General features: G+C 41.0%; 1 protein-coding gene across 1 annotated transcript in view; it reads right to left on the bottom strand.

Moving 5' to 3' along the window:
• The window catches only part of LOC125889206 (protocadherin-16-like), a 92,556-nt gene that overhangs the window by 19,749 nt on the left and 55,066 nt on the right, over positions 1-17,741 (bottom strand). The window contains exons 3-8 of the mRNA XM_049576991.1: positions 4,396-4,584; positions 3,444-3,675; positions 3,013-3,249; positions 1,567-2,595; positions 489-676; positions 309-405 (exon numbers count right to left, since the gene is read on the bottom strand). Of these exons, the coding sequence (XP_049432948.1) occupies positions 309-405; positions 489-676; positions 1,567-2,595; positions 3,013-3,249; positions 3,444-3,675; positions 4,396-4,584 (1,972 nt within the window). The remainder of the gene's footprint in view (positions 1-308; positions 406-488; positions 677-1,566; positions 2,596-3,012; positions 3,250-3,443; positions 3,676-4,395; positions 4,585-17,741) is intronic.

The following is a 17,741-nucleotide window of genomic DNA, read 5'->3' on the forward strand; positions in this document are numbered from 1 at the left end:
TAAAACAACACTAATATAGTGATAACACAAGACTGGAAAATGGATAAATAAACAAAAAAGCTCAACATAAATCCACAAACAACAACAAAAAAATCTTACAATAATAAACTTATACTGTGGCCCTGGGTGGCAAATGGCCCTTCAAGGTGTTCTATATGTATGGCTCTCTTCATCCATTATCACACATCACTGAGTACCAATACTTTTTAAAAAACAGAAAATGAACTGCACCTACATACATTAAATAAATCCTTCAATAATTATTTTGCACAGATGAGTACTTTCTTAACTTCCTGCAAGTACTATACCTGACAAAGAGTAGAATATGGTTCCGTTTTCCCCTTCATCTGGGTCTTTGGCTTGCAGTGTGGCCAAGAAAACCCCAGATGACTGACCTTCTGTCACCTATGAGTTAAAAAAAAAGATGTCACAGACGTAATAGAACTTTAATTTTCTGCCTGCCTGTGTTTGTGGTCTTATGGCATCACCTGTATGATGAGACTTTTGCCCGACTGGCTATGGGTGAAAGAGGGGTGATTATCATTGTCATCCAGGACAGTGATGAAGGCTGTGCCTGAGGCACTACGAGGGGGTGAACCTCCATCTTGGACCACCACCACCAGCTGGTAACTAGACTGCTGCTCTCTGTCCAGAGTGGTCCTTGTACTGATCTCACCTGGGGAGAGAAGGGGGTGGATAAGATAGATTTTATGCAGAGGCAGTAGTCCAGGGCACTGGAATAACGATGAGAGACTCAAGAGCCAGCAGGCTTTGATCAATGACACACAAGTAATGGACATGCACAGTGTGCAGATGTACGTGTACATGTGCATGCACACAAATAGAGGAATTTTGGAAGGTTGGCAGATGCTGTACAGGCTCATAACTCAGCCAGATACTAATCACAAATCAGACTCTTGAGTCTCCACCCACAGACTAACAGGCTCAGCAGGCCAATTAGAGGCCTGCAAGATGCTTAGTGCTACTGTCACCATCATCTGACTAATTTATGACAGTGGGGAAGAGGCAACTCTAGTCTCTCATCTTTTAAAGATGACTGGGTGAGTTAACTAAACACTGATAAAGTTTTTTTTTTCCTGAAATAAAAAAATGATTTTTGTTTACACAAAATTTTTCTGATGGAATCACAACAGCTTGTTTTTCACACTGATGTGTATTCAATATTCAATTTAGCTTTTGTTCAATTTACAGAAAAAAAATAATAAATGCACAACTGTAAACAAAAACTGAGCCTTTTTTTTATTTTTGGGTCAGGAATGCTCTTCTAAAGACCACATAATCTAGATGACATCCAAAATTCATCAAATAATAGCATTGCAGCCTTTCTTCTCTTCTTCTCTTGTTAGCTCTCCTGTCAACAGCAGTTTTATTAAGCATAACAGTTTTTTTTCCCTCATACCTGCTCTGTTCTTTAGACATCTTTGCATAAATGTACAGATTGCTTTGGTTTCCTGATCAACAAAGCCTAGGCGATCACAATTTTAACACTCCGATCCAATAGACGGCTTCTGGTATTTATGTTCGTACATGACATTTTCTATTCACCTGTGTGGGAGTTTATCTGGAAGTGGCGATCAGTGTGCAGAAAGCGGTAGCTGAGGCGTCCGTTGGGGCCACTGTCTCGGTCTGAGGCTGACACGTGACCAAAGCCTGTTCCTGCAGGCAGGTTTTCTCTCACAGCCATAAAGACCCTCTCTTGTGTGAGCCGGGGAGAGTTGTCATTCTCATCAGTCACAGATATCCGCACTGTGGCACTGCCCGTTTTCTTCAACTGTCCATGACCTTGGCTGGCCAGCACTGTTAAAAGATACATGTCCTTAACTTCTCTATCCATGGCACTTTTCACAAACAGCCAGCCACTGTCTGCTGCAATGCCAAACCCTGCAGCATCTCCATCTGGACGCAAGTGATACGCCAGGGGGCTGAAATGACCTGAGCCAGGGGTTTCTCTGTTCAAAGCCCTGACCTGCAGGAAGCGTGTGTTTATTGGAGTCCCTTCTTTTAACTCCACACGGTAGGTGAGAGTATCAAACACAGGTCCCTGGTCATTCTCTGCTTGGACATGAACCACAAGCACAAAAGTGGCGCTAAGCTGGGGTACTCCACTATCCTTGGCAATCACCTGAAGGTCATAACGAGGGGCATTCTCATAGTTGAGGCTCCCTACCAATCGAATCTCACCACTGCTGCGTTCTATGCTGAAAGTCCTCTGAATTACACTTGGTGAGAAAAGATCAAAGGTAAGTTGTCCATTGACTCCAGAGTCTCTGTCCTCAGCTTGGACCCGATAAACCACTGTGCCCATTTCTGTATGCTCTGGCACCAGCAAGGACTCAGAAGACGAGGGTAGAAAAACAGGTGGGTTATCATTGATGTCTGCAATGGTAATGTGGACACGGGTCTGGCCAAAGGCAGGGGGGTTGCCACTGCGGGCCTGCACCTCCAAATCAATAGCTGACTGCGCTTCATGATCCAGGGGCAGACTGGTCCTTAAGGCCCCAGTGTCAGGATCCACTGTAAAGTATCCTGCAGGGTCCCCAGAGCTGATGGTGTAGGAGATATCTCTAGAGGTGCCTAGAAAGGGAGAAAGATGACAAAAACCAGAGACACGTCACTGTGGCTCAAGAGGCTGCGCTAAAAGCACTGAAGTAACCGTATACTCCAAAGATGTAATTTTTCAACTTTCATGACTGTAATAGAGTTCTAAAAACTCAGAAAATGGATATATAAACAAAGTTGTGAAATGGAATTTCTGATTGATGTTATTTCAGAGTTAGGTGTATATAGTGGCCCAACGCCTATTTGTACAAGTGGTGCAGGGAGCAGAAATGAAACTCCTTTTAGTATGATCGAGTGTGACTGATAAATGGATATTGACCAGTTCAATATGGACTGTGGGACTCAAAATTGTGTGATTGAGTGTTTGAGAGTGAGTGGGTGAGCGAGCAAGCGAGTGACAAAGAAGAGAGGGCATGTGTTTGTACACCCCACCTGTCTTACTGCTTGCCTGGACGATGCCTACGACTGTCCCCCGCATGGCATCCTCTGATACCGTAAAATAGTACTGTGTCTGTTCAAACATGGGCGGCGCCACCAGCCCCGCCACCACACTAATGTTGACTCTGGCGTTGACGAGAGCAACCAGACCACCGCCATCCTGAGCAGAGATTTGAATGGGAATGACAGAGTTTGCCTTCCCATAGACAGACCGAGAGAGGGAGATCACACCTAAAAAAAATAGTTGTAGACAAGGTTCAAACAGGCTATTTTTACATCACACAACATTGTAAACCATGCAACATAATAATGCAATGAAAGTGCAGGAAGAAATTGCAGGATAAAAGTCTTCAGCTTACTAAGTAATTGAAATTATATAAATAAAGTTAAATGTATATAGGAACTAGCAAAGTACTTGTGCCAACCTGTGTCTTTGTTGAGCGTAAAGTAAGGGGAGGCCCCTCCAGGTACTGTTTTGTATGTAATTCTTCCATTCTCGCCTGAGTCTGGGTCATAGGCCGTCACTCTGACAACAGATGTCCCAGGGGCACTCTGCGTGCTCAAACTGACAGCATAGTTGACTGGGTAGAAGGCGGGTCTGTTATCATTAATGTCGACCAGATCTACCTTCACATAGGCGACTGAGCTCAGTCCACCCTGCAGAGGAAACAAAAAGCTCCTTTGTTATACCTTCACTTACATTAAATCATGAACAGAAGAAAACACACCTGAAAGCGGGATTTAGGCCACATTAATGGCGCAAGTAGACCACATTAATGGTCAAAGTAAGTAAAAGTAAAAACCAGCAGTAAACCCTGTTAAAATTTCAATGTATAGCCGTAGCCTCTAAAATATAGTCCCAGCAGGTTTGTGCAGGGATACAGATTGATAGTTTCCCTTGGGAAAGAGCAATATGTCATGACCCGTAGAGGGTGAGAGGGCCCGCCGCAACTGAACAATCTGTTTCATAGGCTTTTCATTTGCAGAAAACACAGTGCAGGCTTTTCATTTGGACCAGGTGGCAAAAACGAGGGAGGCGGCAGTCCAACTTGTTAAAATATTACTGCCTGACAGTTGAGGCATTTCTCCGTCTGATTGCTTTAACATGGCTGCAGTAATTTTCTTTCATTTTAAACCTTTTATTTGTTAAGTATTATGTGGCATAAAGTGAACAGGATATACTCTTTTGCGTAAGCCTGCCATGGAGAGCCATTCAAGATTTTGTTTTTTACTTGGCTGCTCATATCAAAGTTTTTCTGCACAGTTGGCCATGTCTTTGGTCTCCTGTCTATGAGAAGCACGGCTGCTGTGTTTATGGGATTACTCTGTGGCTCGATGGATTCATATTAAGCATGATTTCAAAACGCTGTGGCTCACCCCATCCACTGCAGTAACAGTAAAGTCAAAGCTCGCCACCCCTTGATCTCTGTCTAGTGCAGCACTAGTGCAGATCTGGCCAGTCTCCTTGCCAATGGTGAACTGCGAGGGAACAGTGCTGGTAATGCCAGAGCCAAGGGAGTAGGTAACAGAGCCAAAAGAACCGCCGTCTGCATCCATCGCAGTCACCTACAAAGAAGAAAACATGCTATTGGTTAAACATTCCAACATTGTGCATTAAAATTAAAATTTATTAAGTTGGACGGAAAATATCCTACTGGATAAACTCAGCAGTTTCCATACTCATTAATAATACTACTCTAAAGCCACAGCAGATCAAATCTAAATTCTATTAGAGGGATGTAAGAGTGATGGCAATCCACAAACTGAAACAAGAGCACCATACCAGGTGGCTTTTGAAAGCATCTTTGGACCTGGTCTTTGTTGTTTATCTGAGTCTGAGCATGAGCCAAACAGGTCCTTTGGCAGAAAGGGGCTCTGAGGGAATGAAGTAGGGTGGCGGGAAGGAAGATGACTTCTACAGGCTCTGGGAGGGCTGCCAGCAGGGAAAACTGCCTGCTTCAGGAGTGGCGTCTGTCGGCAAAGGACAGTGACAGGGACGGCTGGGGAACAGTGGGATACCACACAGTATGCTTCAGTGCAGCGCATTATACCCTAATGTAATGTCCCACTTGCGGTCTGGTTTTAATAATGCCGCACATTTACAGAGGGCTGGAACCGCTGGAGCTATAAAAGCTGCTCACAAGCTATCAGCCGGGGAGCCGACTCAATTACTACAGAATCTCCCAAGACAGCAAAAGGCAAATAGACCAATCAGATTGGGCCCCTAGGTACCAGCAGTATAATTGTTTGCAAGTGTTGGCTCTAGATCGCAGTTTGCAAGAGATTATAGTAGGGTTAAACCTCACAAGTTGATTAGAATTCTTCTTCCGTCCATCTTATATAAATGGATCTTTTTAGGAAAACACTAATTGGATGAGAGAGAGCGAAAAAAAGTTTGGTTTATGCTCTGGTGCTCCAACACTCAGCAGCAGGGAGCCTCCTCTGTGTAAGATGGAGTAGTCATCAGGAACATAGCCAAGAAAAATAAGGCAAGCCATGCTTATCATCAAAAGCTGACTTTTTTTTAAAGATGGCATTGGTATGAGTGTGAGTAGATGGAAATCATTCATTCAAGGCGATGAAGGTTTGGCTGCGGTAATTCAGGCTCCATCTCTTTCCTGAGCAGATGGCAGACGGGGGACTCAGCAGAGAGCATGCCCCACACTCTTGACTGTAACTCCTAACAGAGGGTGAGTAGTGTGTAGGAGTGAGGGAGTTGTAAAGCTGGCAGAGACGCAAGCCAAAGAGAAGAATAATAAACCACATGAGGAAAGGGGAAACCAAGAGCAATACAAGAAAGCTACTCCATCTTTTAACGCACAGAGGCTGCAGCTTACTGTAATATTTTAGCATTTTGCAGCGGGACAAGTTATTTATAACAACCCCACAGCTTTATATGCTTGTTTTCTTCACAGTTGTGTGATGTGTCAGCTGGAGGGAAAGTTGAAGGAGTATTTTAACAATACCTGCATCTTAAAAAAAAACTTTAAAAAGCTAGCAGATAAGCTCCAAACATCTCCAAACAGATCTGTAGGAAAATATTTTCCCCCTTGTGAATGACCCATTCGTGGCAGGCATTGAATATGCGTGCTATTTGAGGAGACTCTATGTTGCTTTCTGTTTTAGCCACAACCATCCATAAAAACTTTTTTTTTTTATAAAGTAATCCCACATACAGTTCATAAAAAAATCCAATGTAAAAAGTCTGCATTTTCATTATGATACAAAAACTTGACAAATGAAAGAAAAAAGATGAAGAAAGAAGGGAAGAGAAGGAAGAAAATTAAAGTTATTTTTGGTGGGGTGAGAGTTGGATCTCTTTCCACTCTATGAATCTATAATGATACACAGTAAAACTTATTGGTGTGTTCAAACTTAACACACAATTCACATTGAATTGAGGGTTCCCTGTGCGTTCGAAAACTTACAACTGGAGCAAGTACATTGGCACAATGTGTGCTACAGAGATATTAAGCTTTTCTGTTAAGAACAAATTCAGAAGAGAGAGTGATGTGTACGCCATGAAATTAATTTACATGAGAAGGATCCAGTGCTTTAATAGTTTCACTTCTCCCAGTGCTCCAATACTACACAAAAGGGTGAGGACATTTGGAGCCATATGTGGTTTGAAAACCTGAGAACAATATGTTCCACGAGTTACGTGTACGGCTGTATTGCAGGGAATGTACTGTAAGATAATAAACCACACAATCACATTTGCATAAATCCTAACCACTGTAAGTAGAGTGCCTGCAGCAATCAGTCTGTTTTGGAATCTGCAGAGACTGCAATTTCAATTCCACTCTCATTTCTAAGTTAATAGCAGCATATCAGTGTCATCTTGCTGGAACGCAGAGAGTTGACTGTCCAGGAGATTATAATTTTTCAGCCACATATATGAAATAACATGAGGCCAGATGCAAATGAAAAACGAGCAGGACAATTAGGCAAACCCCAAACCATGAACCCTGAGAGACAAGGATAACCTAACAAAGTGTGGCTGAAAGTATAAATCAATAAAAAGCAAGTATTAATCTCAACAGATTCTAAACTAAACAAGATTCCCACAAAACCTTAAATAAAATAAAGACTGAAACTTGTTCTGAATGTAATGCAATTCAGCATTAAAACAATCCATTATTTATCTCAATATACTGAAGAGAAACTTGTTCATTTCCCTGTCAAATGTTCTTCATTTTATTTTAAAGAAATAGTGTATAAGATTTAAGGGAATTTAATGACATCTAGTGGTGAGAACTGCAGATTGCAACCAACTGAAACTTCATTCATTCATTCATCTTCTAACCGCTTCATCCTCTTGAGGGTCGCGGGGGGGCTGGAGCCTATCCCAGCTGACATCGGGCGAGAGGCAGGGTACACCCTGGACAGGTTGCCAGACTATCGCAGGGCTGACACATAGAGACAGACAACCATTCACGCTCACATTCACACCTACGGACAATTTAGAGTTACCAATTAACCTAGTCCCCAATCTGCATGTCTTTGGACTGTGGGAGAGGGGCACAGAAGGGCTCCCACGCCCGGGATCGAACCGGCAACCCTCTTGCTGTGAGGCGAGAGTGCTAACCACCACACCACCGTGCCGCCCCCAACTGAAACTTCCCACAGTTAAATTCTGTAAGTGTTTATTGTTCAGCAGGATTTAACCAGGAGCTGAATTATCCGCAGAGGTCCCTTCTTTTCCAAAACAAATAGACCAGGTGATTAAGACCTGTAAATGCAGGAGAGAAAGCAATTTCACCGTACAAATAAGTATTCCTCCAATGCTATTTGGTATGTCAGAGACGGGCCACTAGCCCAGCCCGTGCTAATCTGTGCTAACCTTTTTTCTTGGATAACTCAAAATCCAGCTGTTCAAGAAGTTTATACTGGGACTCCAATTGTCTACAGAGGTCTTTTCCTCTCCAAAACAAACAGACCCGGTGATTTTAACTGTTAAAAAACATAATGCCTAATGCAGTTTAATGTTAAATAAATTAGTGATTTTCCGATGCTCTTGTCACAGAGGAGCTGCTAACTACAGCGGCTGATGCAAAAATGCAAAAATGCGAACAGTCCTATCTAGAGCCAGTATTTGATTTGATTTGTCTGTTCTGGGCTACTGTAACATAGTGGCACAACATGACGATCTCCATGGACATGGGCCCGCTTCCTAAACATCTCATTTTAAGGTAATGAAAACATAATGATTCTTATTTTCAGGTGATTATACACCAAGGAAAGCATACATATTACATTATATTCCATTCCTCTCAATATATCCCCAAAATCCTACACATTGGACCTTTAAAATTTTTTACTACCAGTCTCAATATGCACTCAAACTATCTCCTCTACATGGGTATACTGTAGATTTTGTGGAAAAGGAAATATTTATAGCCAAGATAGTCATTTAAAGATGCGCCAGTCAGAAGTAGGAATTCTCTGCCCTGCAGGGGGGGAAAAAAATACCACTCACTACTTTGTCGAATCTATCTTGACATGGATACAAGGGGCCTCTCTTTCTGTTTCCCACTGACTTTTTACTTTCTCTATTGCAATGTATAGGTATTACGCAAAGTCTCTATTTCTATTGGATTAAAAGTTCAAAAGCAGGAGTAATCTTAGATCATCAGCGGCAGCCAGCACTATTCTCCTTACACTCCATGTGTGTGAGTGAGGCATGATGGGAGCTGTCTTATCAGCAGGGGAAAGGCAACGTTTGGCCGAGTCCTTAGTAAAACAAGCTGGGGGAATCCAAAGATAACTGGGGCACTTGTGGTTCTCCCATCAGATTCCAGAAGCCTTCCAGAGGAGACTTTCTGACTGACTGACTGTCCAATCAAGAGAACAGGATTCACAGGAGAGAACATGCCTTTGTATGTTTATGTATAATATGTTCAAATGGAATAATAATCCTGAGGCTTTTGGATGCTCCAAAGTGTTTTGGCCCATGTCCTCACTCTGTGGTCTGAGAGAGTGCCAGGCCTGGAAAAGAACAAGCCCTGGATTTAGGTGCTTTCTATTTTTAGAGTTGAATTTCCCAAAAGGCCAATTACAATTCTCATACATGATTGTCCACTGTGGCTTTCTAGTCCTTGTTCTTATGTTTTTGTGGATAACAAAAGCGCACGTACGTCAGCGGGACCTTACTTGCCCAAGCTACTGTCCCTCTATCTGTCTTCATTGTGCAGCCATGCAAAAAATCTCCACTGTGGAAAGACCTAGTGCAAAAACCTGTGAGTAAATGAATGATGTAGAGCCGAAACCATTGAGGCCAACACGGGGTGAAATGAAGGCGATGTAGTTTTTAATCATGCTCCCCGTATTTTTGAGTGCCCAGTCAAACAAATCTGTCTCACGTAGTCCTTAGTGAAACCAGCCAATCAGGACTGCACCTCTGCCAATCCAAATAGGCCACAAATGACGGAGTGCACATGTAAATGTTTGCCAACTGGGAAATTATCACACACATCAATCAAACTCTGCATACACACGTCCTTTGAGTGTACCTTAGATGGGTAAGCAAAGACACCGACGTACAAACACTGGGGATAAAGTCATCGCTCATTACAGTGTTGTGATGCGTGTAGAGCAGAAGAGCGAGACCATTTTCATTTTGCACTCTGATTACACCAAAATCTTCCTTGTATCCACCAGGAAGTCTCTGCAAACAAACTAAGCTCAGATAAGTATGAAGCAGTGGCTACTGTGACTTTGGCCCAAATTTAACTCGGCAACTTTGTGGCAGAAACAAATGTTCAGAAAATACTGGAAGACATTTCTAAATGTGTTAAAACTCAAATTTATGATTGCGTCTACTTTAATCTCAGTTGGGGAGTGCTGTTACTTTAAGCACCATATGTGACAAATTGGCCATGCAACTGAGATGGGTTTAAAGCAATGCTTAAATTACAGAGATCGATGTCAATGTTAAATAAGAACAAGTTTCCATCCTTAGGGATCTAGAACAAAGAGGACTTTATTTAATAAGCTGTGGAGACTTATTAAAGGCAAAGGAACTGTGCACTCCATCTACTATTGATTTTATCTGCCATCTTTAGAGTTTAAACTATTTTCAACTCCAGTAATGCCCCAATTTAAATCAATCTAATCCCAGTCTGACTCAGTCTAATTTTTACAGCAACATCAGCAGTCACAAAAGTGAGAACTTTACAGAATTTATTTAATAATACCAAATTATCAATATGATACATAATTTTAATGGTAGTTTCACAGACATAACCAATTAAGCCTGTTAAAGCAGGACTCCCACAAGAGCAATTACATGCAGCCTGTGATAGATTGATGGAGTGACATAGAGATCATTAAGACGGTAAAGGCAAAGAGGAAAGCGTAGGCTCAAAGAAATCAAAAGAGTGGGCGAGTTGCAGAAATCTGGACTGAGAGTTGCTTTGAGCTTTCACAGCTGGTGTGAAGCCGTGCACACTCCTCTCCCTCTATTGTCCTGGCATCACTTCTGAGGATAGCAGAGATGAGGAGAGCGAGGTCGAGGCTTCCTAAAGGCCTCTTTCACTATTCGCTCAAGTAGCAGATAGGCAGGTTGGAGACTTTGTGACATGTCCACCACCACACCAAAGAACCAGACAGAGACCACATCGACGCGGTGGAAGGAAGAAGCCCACACACTGTTGACGAATATATCAAAACTCTAAACATTTGCTGCACAGTATTGTCTGGATTCCGACCAACCATATGTGAAAGATTTTGGTGGTAACTCAGGAGACAAAAAGCTGAAATCTTTGCCGCATAGTTTGAGACATGTGTAAGGTCTACAAAATGGTGACATTAAATACTACCAAACTGTGGCCTGTGATTTCTGGCTTCTTTGTATAAATGTGATAAAAGTAATGCAATTTCAAAAGACATCCAGCTGCAAAACACTGAGAAATGTTCAAGAATCTTCCCAGCTACCCTGTTGTGTTCCTCAGATCATCTACATACTGTGTGTACAGAGCAGGTTTACATAGTATGAGAAAGCTAGAACAGATACAGTGGTTGTCCTAACACAATACCTGGCTGGGAGACTGTGCTATGCCAAAATCTACTAAAGGCATATTAATGGCTGTGAGGTGATGTATAAAAAGATCTTGCGGTTATTATTTTTGGAAAGGGTTGTACTTTCCCATGTATTCCTCCAATTTCTGTTAATTTCCATATTTATTTTTTTTAAAAGTTAAAAACAGAGCTTTGCCTGTATAAAGAAGGGGCTGCTTGCATTGCAAATTAACATTTTCATTAGTTACATGCTAGGTTAATTTTGGAAATGAAAGTCTGCCATGAAGGTGGGGCTCTGTATGTTAAAACTGTGGTTTAAATAAAAGTTTTGTGACACTAGAGGAAGCACATGAGTTGATTTGTCTATTTCATGGCAATCTGTTTGATAGATTTTGATATTCTTGTCTACAAATAGAATCTTTGGCTTGAATGTAATGCAGCAGGAAAGGTCAGGGGGTCATCAAAAATAAGGATTCCCCCTGTAGGGACCAGAGTGAATTTAATGGAATTCCAGTCACTTTATCATGTGCCAGCGTTGGAGAAAGCAAATGGGGACCTAAAGGAAGCGCAAAATAGGCCATAGGGGTCATGTGACCACCAAATTTTGAGGGAATGGATGGACTGGAATGCCAGCATGCTTCAATCTCATTGCTTTTGGGGGGAAAAGATCATTTTGGTCAGGAGCAAATTTTTTGTGTGGCCAGCCAAATAAATGCTTTTCACAGGAAACGCTCAAATACAGCAATTGAAGCGTGACTCCTTTGAATGGAAATTTTACAACAGCTCTCAATTAGCCTTTGCATAATTTCTGTTATAAAAGCCTCAGCAACGTTACACTGGCATTGGCACAGCAAAATACTCTTCATAATTACAGACCAAACAGTCATGTAGAGTTTTATTCATTATTAGCAATTCAAATTTACAAAACCTCCTTCGGTATCCCTGCATGACTTCACATGAACAATCCATTCCAGATTTGTCAAGTACTTTCTCCATCCAGATGTCCATTAAAATACATCTGCTGTATTGGGGTATCCCTGTGAAACATCATATAACTGTCAAGGTCAGTAACCATCTTAATCACACTGATTTCTCGAAAAATATACAGTTATGTGCTAGTTGCCAAATCATATCATCCAGAACTGTCCTTTCACTATGGAAATGAGTTCCAACTGTCCTTGCCGGGCTAATGATTCAACCAGACTAGAACTGTAAATGAACACTAACAAAATCCATTACACATTACACATGCTAAAGGATAAACATGACAACAGATAATATTTTACAGTAAATTTTCCGGAATTATGTGTTCTTGACATAATTCAGTTGCCCAGTCTAAGCAACTTTTGGCTGCCTCTGTAAAAACTCAACAACTTTTTTTTGACTGGTCTGCAGCAGGAGAGCAGCATTTTGCCAAGCTTATGGCCCCAGCAGGTCCTACTGTCCTAGTTTTTTCGAACGGGATTGTCTCAGCTCAGGACATAAAAGAAACTACTTTCAGACTGAGGAGACAAAAAAGTATTGATTTCTAAATCAACAATGGTTCCATGAACTGCAGCTTTTCATCTTCCTCTATGCAGTGCACTGACATAAATGTGAATGACTTGGGTGAAGGGCGGCAGGTTAGTATGGTGTAAGGTCCACATATCTGGCAGAGGAACAGAGAGGAGGTAATATAGCAGGCAGGAATATAATCACACTTGGTGCTGGAGTGCAGACATGGGACAGGATAAGGTTTCTGTCTCTTTCCTTTCCTCTCACACATCACTCACCATAACTACTACACTGCTGGAAAAAAGTGAGTCAAAACATGGTGACAGAGTTTCTGTGCGTGAAGCGGGTATAAGGTCAGTGTGTTGATGAATTAAATGTGATAGAAAATGCAATTTAAGAACATCAAGCCAGAATGCTACCAATTGTTTATCTCACCAAAGACAGTTTTGGAAGGTCCACCTCTTAAAATTAAGGCTTGTTCAATAAACTGGCTATTTTTAGTTCTCTCTAGCCAAATTTGATTAAATTGTTAATTAAACTGTTTACTTCTGAGAATTACTGTTCTCTTTTATAGACCATATCACAATGTTTGTTTACAATATCATCCGAGTAGAAATGTAAAATGCTGAGCAAACGCTGGCTCAATTGGTTAGTTTTCAGCCACCTGATAAAAGGCCTACCATACATATATATACATATATATATGTATATATATATATATATATATATATATATATATATATATATATGTATATATATATATATATATATATATATATATATGTATATATATATATACATATATATATATATACATACACACATATATATATATATATATATATATACACAATATATATATATGTGTGTGTGTATGTGTGTGTGTGTGTGTGTATATATATATATATATCTATATATATATACACATATATACATATATATATATACAGTACAGGCCAAAAGTTTGGACACACCTTCTCATTCAATGCGTTTTCTTTATTTTCATGACTATTTACATTGTAGATTCTCACTGAAGGCATCAAAACTATGAATGAACACATGTGGAGTTATGTACTTAAAAAAAGGTGAAATAACTGAAAACATGTTTTATATTCTAGTTTCTTCAAAATAGCCACCCTTTGCTCTGATTACTGCTTTGCACACTCTTGGCATTCTCTCCATGAGCTTCAAGAGGTAGTCACCTGAAATGGTTTCCACTTCACAGGTGTGCCTTATCAGGGTTAATTAGTGGAATTTCTTGCTTTATCAATGGGGTTGGGACCATCAGTTGTGTTGTGCAGAAGTCAGGTTAATACACAGCCGACAGCCCTATTGGACAGCTGTTAAAATTCATATTATGGCAAGAACCAATCAGCTAACTAAAGAAAAACGAGTGGCCATCATTACTTTAAGAAATGAAGGTCAGTCAGTCCGGAAAATTGCAAAAACTTTAAATGTGTCCCCAAGTGGAGTCGCAAAAACCATCAAGCGCTACAACAAAACTGGCACACGTGAGGACCGACCCAGGAAAGGAAGACCAAGAGTCACCTCTGCTTCTGAGGATAAGTTCATCCGAGTCACCAGCCTCAGAAATCACAAGTTAACAGCAGCTCAGATCAGAGACCAGATGAATGCCACACAGAGTTCTAGCAGACCCATCTCTAGAACAACTGTTAAGAGGAGACTGCGAATCAGGCCTTCATGGTCAAATAGCTGCTAGGAAACCACTGCTAAGGAGAGGCAACAAGCAGAAGAGATTTGTTTGGGCCAAGAAACACAAGGAATGGACATTAGACCAGTGGAAATCTGTGCTTTGGTCTGATGAGTCCAAATTTGAGATCTTTGGTTCCAACCGCCATGTCTTTGTGAGACGCAGAAAGGTGAACGGATGGATTCCACATGCCTGGTTCCCACTGTGAAGCATGGAGGAGGAGGTGTGATGGTGTGGGGGTGTTTTGCTGGTGACACTGTTGGGGATTTATTCAAAATTGAAGGCACACTGAACCAGCATGGCTACCACAGCATCCTGCAGCGACATGCCATCCCATCCGGTTTGCGTTTCGTTGGACGATCATTTATTTTTCAACAGGACAATGACCCCAAACACACCTCCAGGCTGTGTAAGGGCTATTTGACCAAGAAGGAGAGTGATGGAGTGCTGCGGCAGATGACCTGGCCTCCACAGTCACCGGACCTGAACCCAATGGAGATGGTTTGGGGTGAGCTGGACCGCAGAGTGAAGGCAAAGGGGCCAACAAGTGCTAAACACCTCTGGGAACTCCTTCAAGACTGTTGGAAAACCATTTCAGGTGACTACCTCTTGAAGCTCATGGAGAGAATGCCAAGAGTGTGCAAAGCAGTAATCAGAGCAAAGGGTGGCTATTTTGAAGAAACTAGAATATAAAACATGTTTTCAGTTATTTCACCTTTTTTTGTTAAGTACATAACTCCACATGTGTTCATTCATAGTTTTGATGCCTTCAGTGAGAATCTACAATGTAAATAGTCATGAAAATAAAGAAAACGCATTGAATGAGAAGGTGTGTCCAAACTTTTGGCCTGTACTGTATATTACCGTACAGCTCTTTCTGTCTGGGAACTGAAGCAGATATCTCAAACCACCAGACTCTACTGACAACAGTCATTTAAAAACATGGGAGTTGCTGGTCTTCTGCTGCCTCGATCACTTAGTATGTAAGGTACAGTAGTGAAAATATTCCAAATATAGTGTACAATTGAACTGATATTGTTTTTTTGGGGGGTGGCTAAAATACATTTTGCCGCAGTCCCTGTCCACAACAGTACATTGCTTAGCTTCTTTGCTGGTAGATTTGGTTTTGGCAGAGCATCATAGTACATACAATAAGCTCAGCTGGAACGTCAGGTAGATTGGACCATTGTGTTAAACTACATATCCGTAAATGTCAGTTACAGCTGAAAATGACAACAGAAATAAACAAGTTTGCGGATTTCACATCTCTACGTAACTCAAAACAATTGACAGCTGTCTACCTGGAAGTGTAAGTGTGACGTCACAGTGATACGGTCCATTAAGATAATACATGCCATGACATTGTGGCAGGATTAAGAACTTGAAATTTTCCCATTATAGTGCTTAATTCTGTTGATAAGAATAGGACACTGTCTAAGAGAGCTGTGTGGTGGTTAAGTGCTGTGTCTCCATGATTCCTGGTACATCCCTATTTTTATTGCCTGTAATCCACTCTGAAGGCAAATGTCTGTAAAAATAGCTTGTTGTATGACAAACAAGGGAAATACATGAAATGAACACCGACTGCTGTTGCTCTCAAACAGTTACACCTCTCTTGACTAATAATGTCAAGAACTCTACATATTAAGTGGCATCACAGTTTCCAACACAATTCTGGTGGTGGTGTTTCAAAGCTCAATCCCTAATCAAGTCATGGTTCGGCATTCATTATCATAAATTTGCCCAAATGATCCTCCAGTAAACAAGCACCATGTCAGTGGGTCTACAGTATATGTAGTGTAAATAAAGACAGAATCTAACAGCATAAGAAATGTTGAGTCTTCAGAACAAAAAAATACCTTCATTTTTAAGTAGAGTTCAGACTTGCCTCAAGATGTTTCTGAACCTGTCGGGGTTCACTACACATTTTTGAACTCTCATAATATGTAAAATATAATGCAGACACTCTTTGTAGTTTGCAATTTAAGAGTTGTGACAAACTTCAGTTGTTGGAAGTTAGGTGGCCTGCATTTTTTCTTACTTTCATTAGACTTTCCTCTAATGCTGAAGCATCTGTATTTCATCTAGACCTTGCATCTGGAAGTGATTAAGCATCAAACCATTTAAGGAGAAAAGCCTTCCAGAAAAGGCAAAATGAACAGAGAGGAGAGATATTGTGCAGCTGAAGAAAAAAGGTAGCACTACTAGAACCAAATGGAGTGGAAGCTGCATTCAAGACCAGACGTGCAATACTACTTTTTAAAGTTTTCAAATTATTTAGGTTAATCAGGTACAATTTACTGCAATAATGGTGACAAATCCCCATTGAGGGCAGTAGTGAAGTAGAGCAGAAATACGTTTGCATCTGCTCTATGAAAATATAAAGGTGCTACTGTTTGTCTACAGTCAGGTCCTGGGTCACCAAGAAGGAATGTGAACACCTTGAAAACAACTTTAAGGTATTCATAATTGCCCTCTGTTGTGTACTACCACAGTCATATTTGATATAATCCATGATCCCAACAGGTAAACCAGGAGAATTTGATTTGTAGCTCTTATTGAAAATATCCTGAAGAAAAAAAAAAGAAAAACATTTGTAATCAAATTTTGAAAAGCACATGGGTGGAAAGGTTAGCAGGGGGTCCCAGGAAAGGCCCGCATGCCAGACGTGTTGCTGACCTTGGTGTAGGTTCACAGCTGGGGAGGACTGTGCCATAACGTGCGGAATTTGCCACCGCTGACAAACCCTTTCGCACATGATATCTGGAATAATTCTCAACGATGGTTTTACTTTGAATAGAAAAATAAATATGACAAAAACTCCACTGGATGTGTACGCATACTGGTGTGTGTGGCGTTAACCCTAGGCCACCTGGAAAGACAAAGGCAGCTCAGTAACCCATCTGAGAGGCTCCTGCTGAAAACATTAGCCTGTTTATTTTCAAAAGGGCAAATGGGAGAAACAAACCTGCCACTATTTTCTTACGCATGCTGACCACTTATTATCCAATGGAAAGAAAATAAAGAGAAAATTGCTCATTTAAGCTATGTGCACTGAAGAAAATCGTTTTGAATGGCAATGTCATAACAAGATGTGGAGGTTGGAGGATTTAAAAAAAACAAGTGATTTGGAGGAGCCTGCCTTTAATTTCAGTTGAATATTTCAAATGGATATTACATTGTGCCATTAGTTTCCTTGCATGTAGAATTCTAGCTCAATTGGAAAATTACACACCTCACTTAATTTCAAAGGACACAGTGCTGATAAGTTGCTCATTTATGCTAAAATAATGCATGCAAATGCACAAAGATGCAGTAAAAATGCAGCATTTTCCAATCTGGCATGACAACACATAATGATCTATTCTCATTTGATTCCACTTCAGTGCACACTACTGAGGGCCACAGCACACCTCTAAAGTAACCTCCAATAAACACAAACCGCCACAAAAGCCACTGGTAAAGCCAGTTAACAGCCTCAAAGCCTCTGAGACCTGCC

The sequence above is a fragment of the Epinephelus fuscoguttatus genome, linkage group LG5 (assembly GCF_011397635.1).
Source record: "Epinephelus fuscoguttatus linkage group LG5, E.fuscoguttatus.final_Chr_v1".
NCBI lineage: Eukaryota > Metazoa > Chordata > Actinopteri > Perciformes > Serranidae > Epinephelus > Epinephelus fuscoguttatus.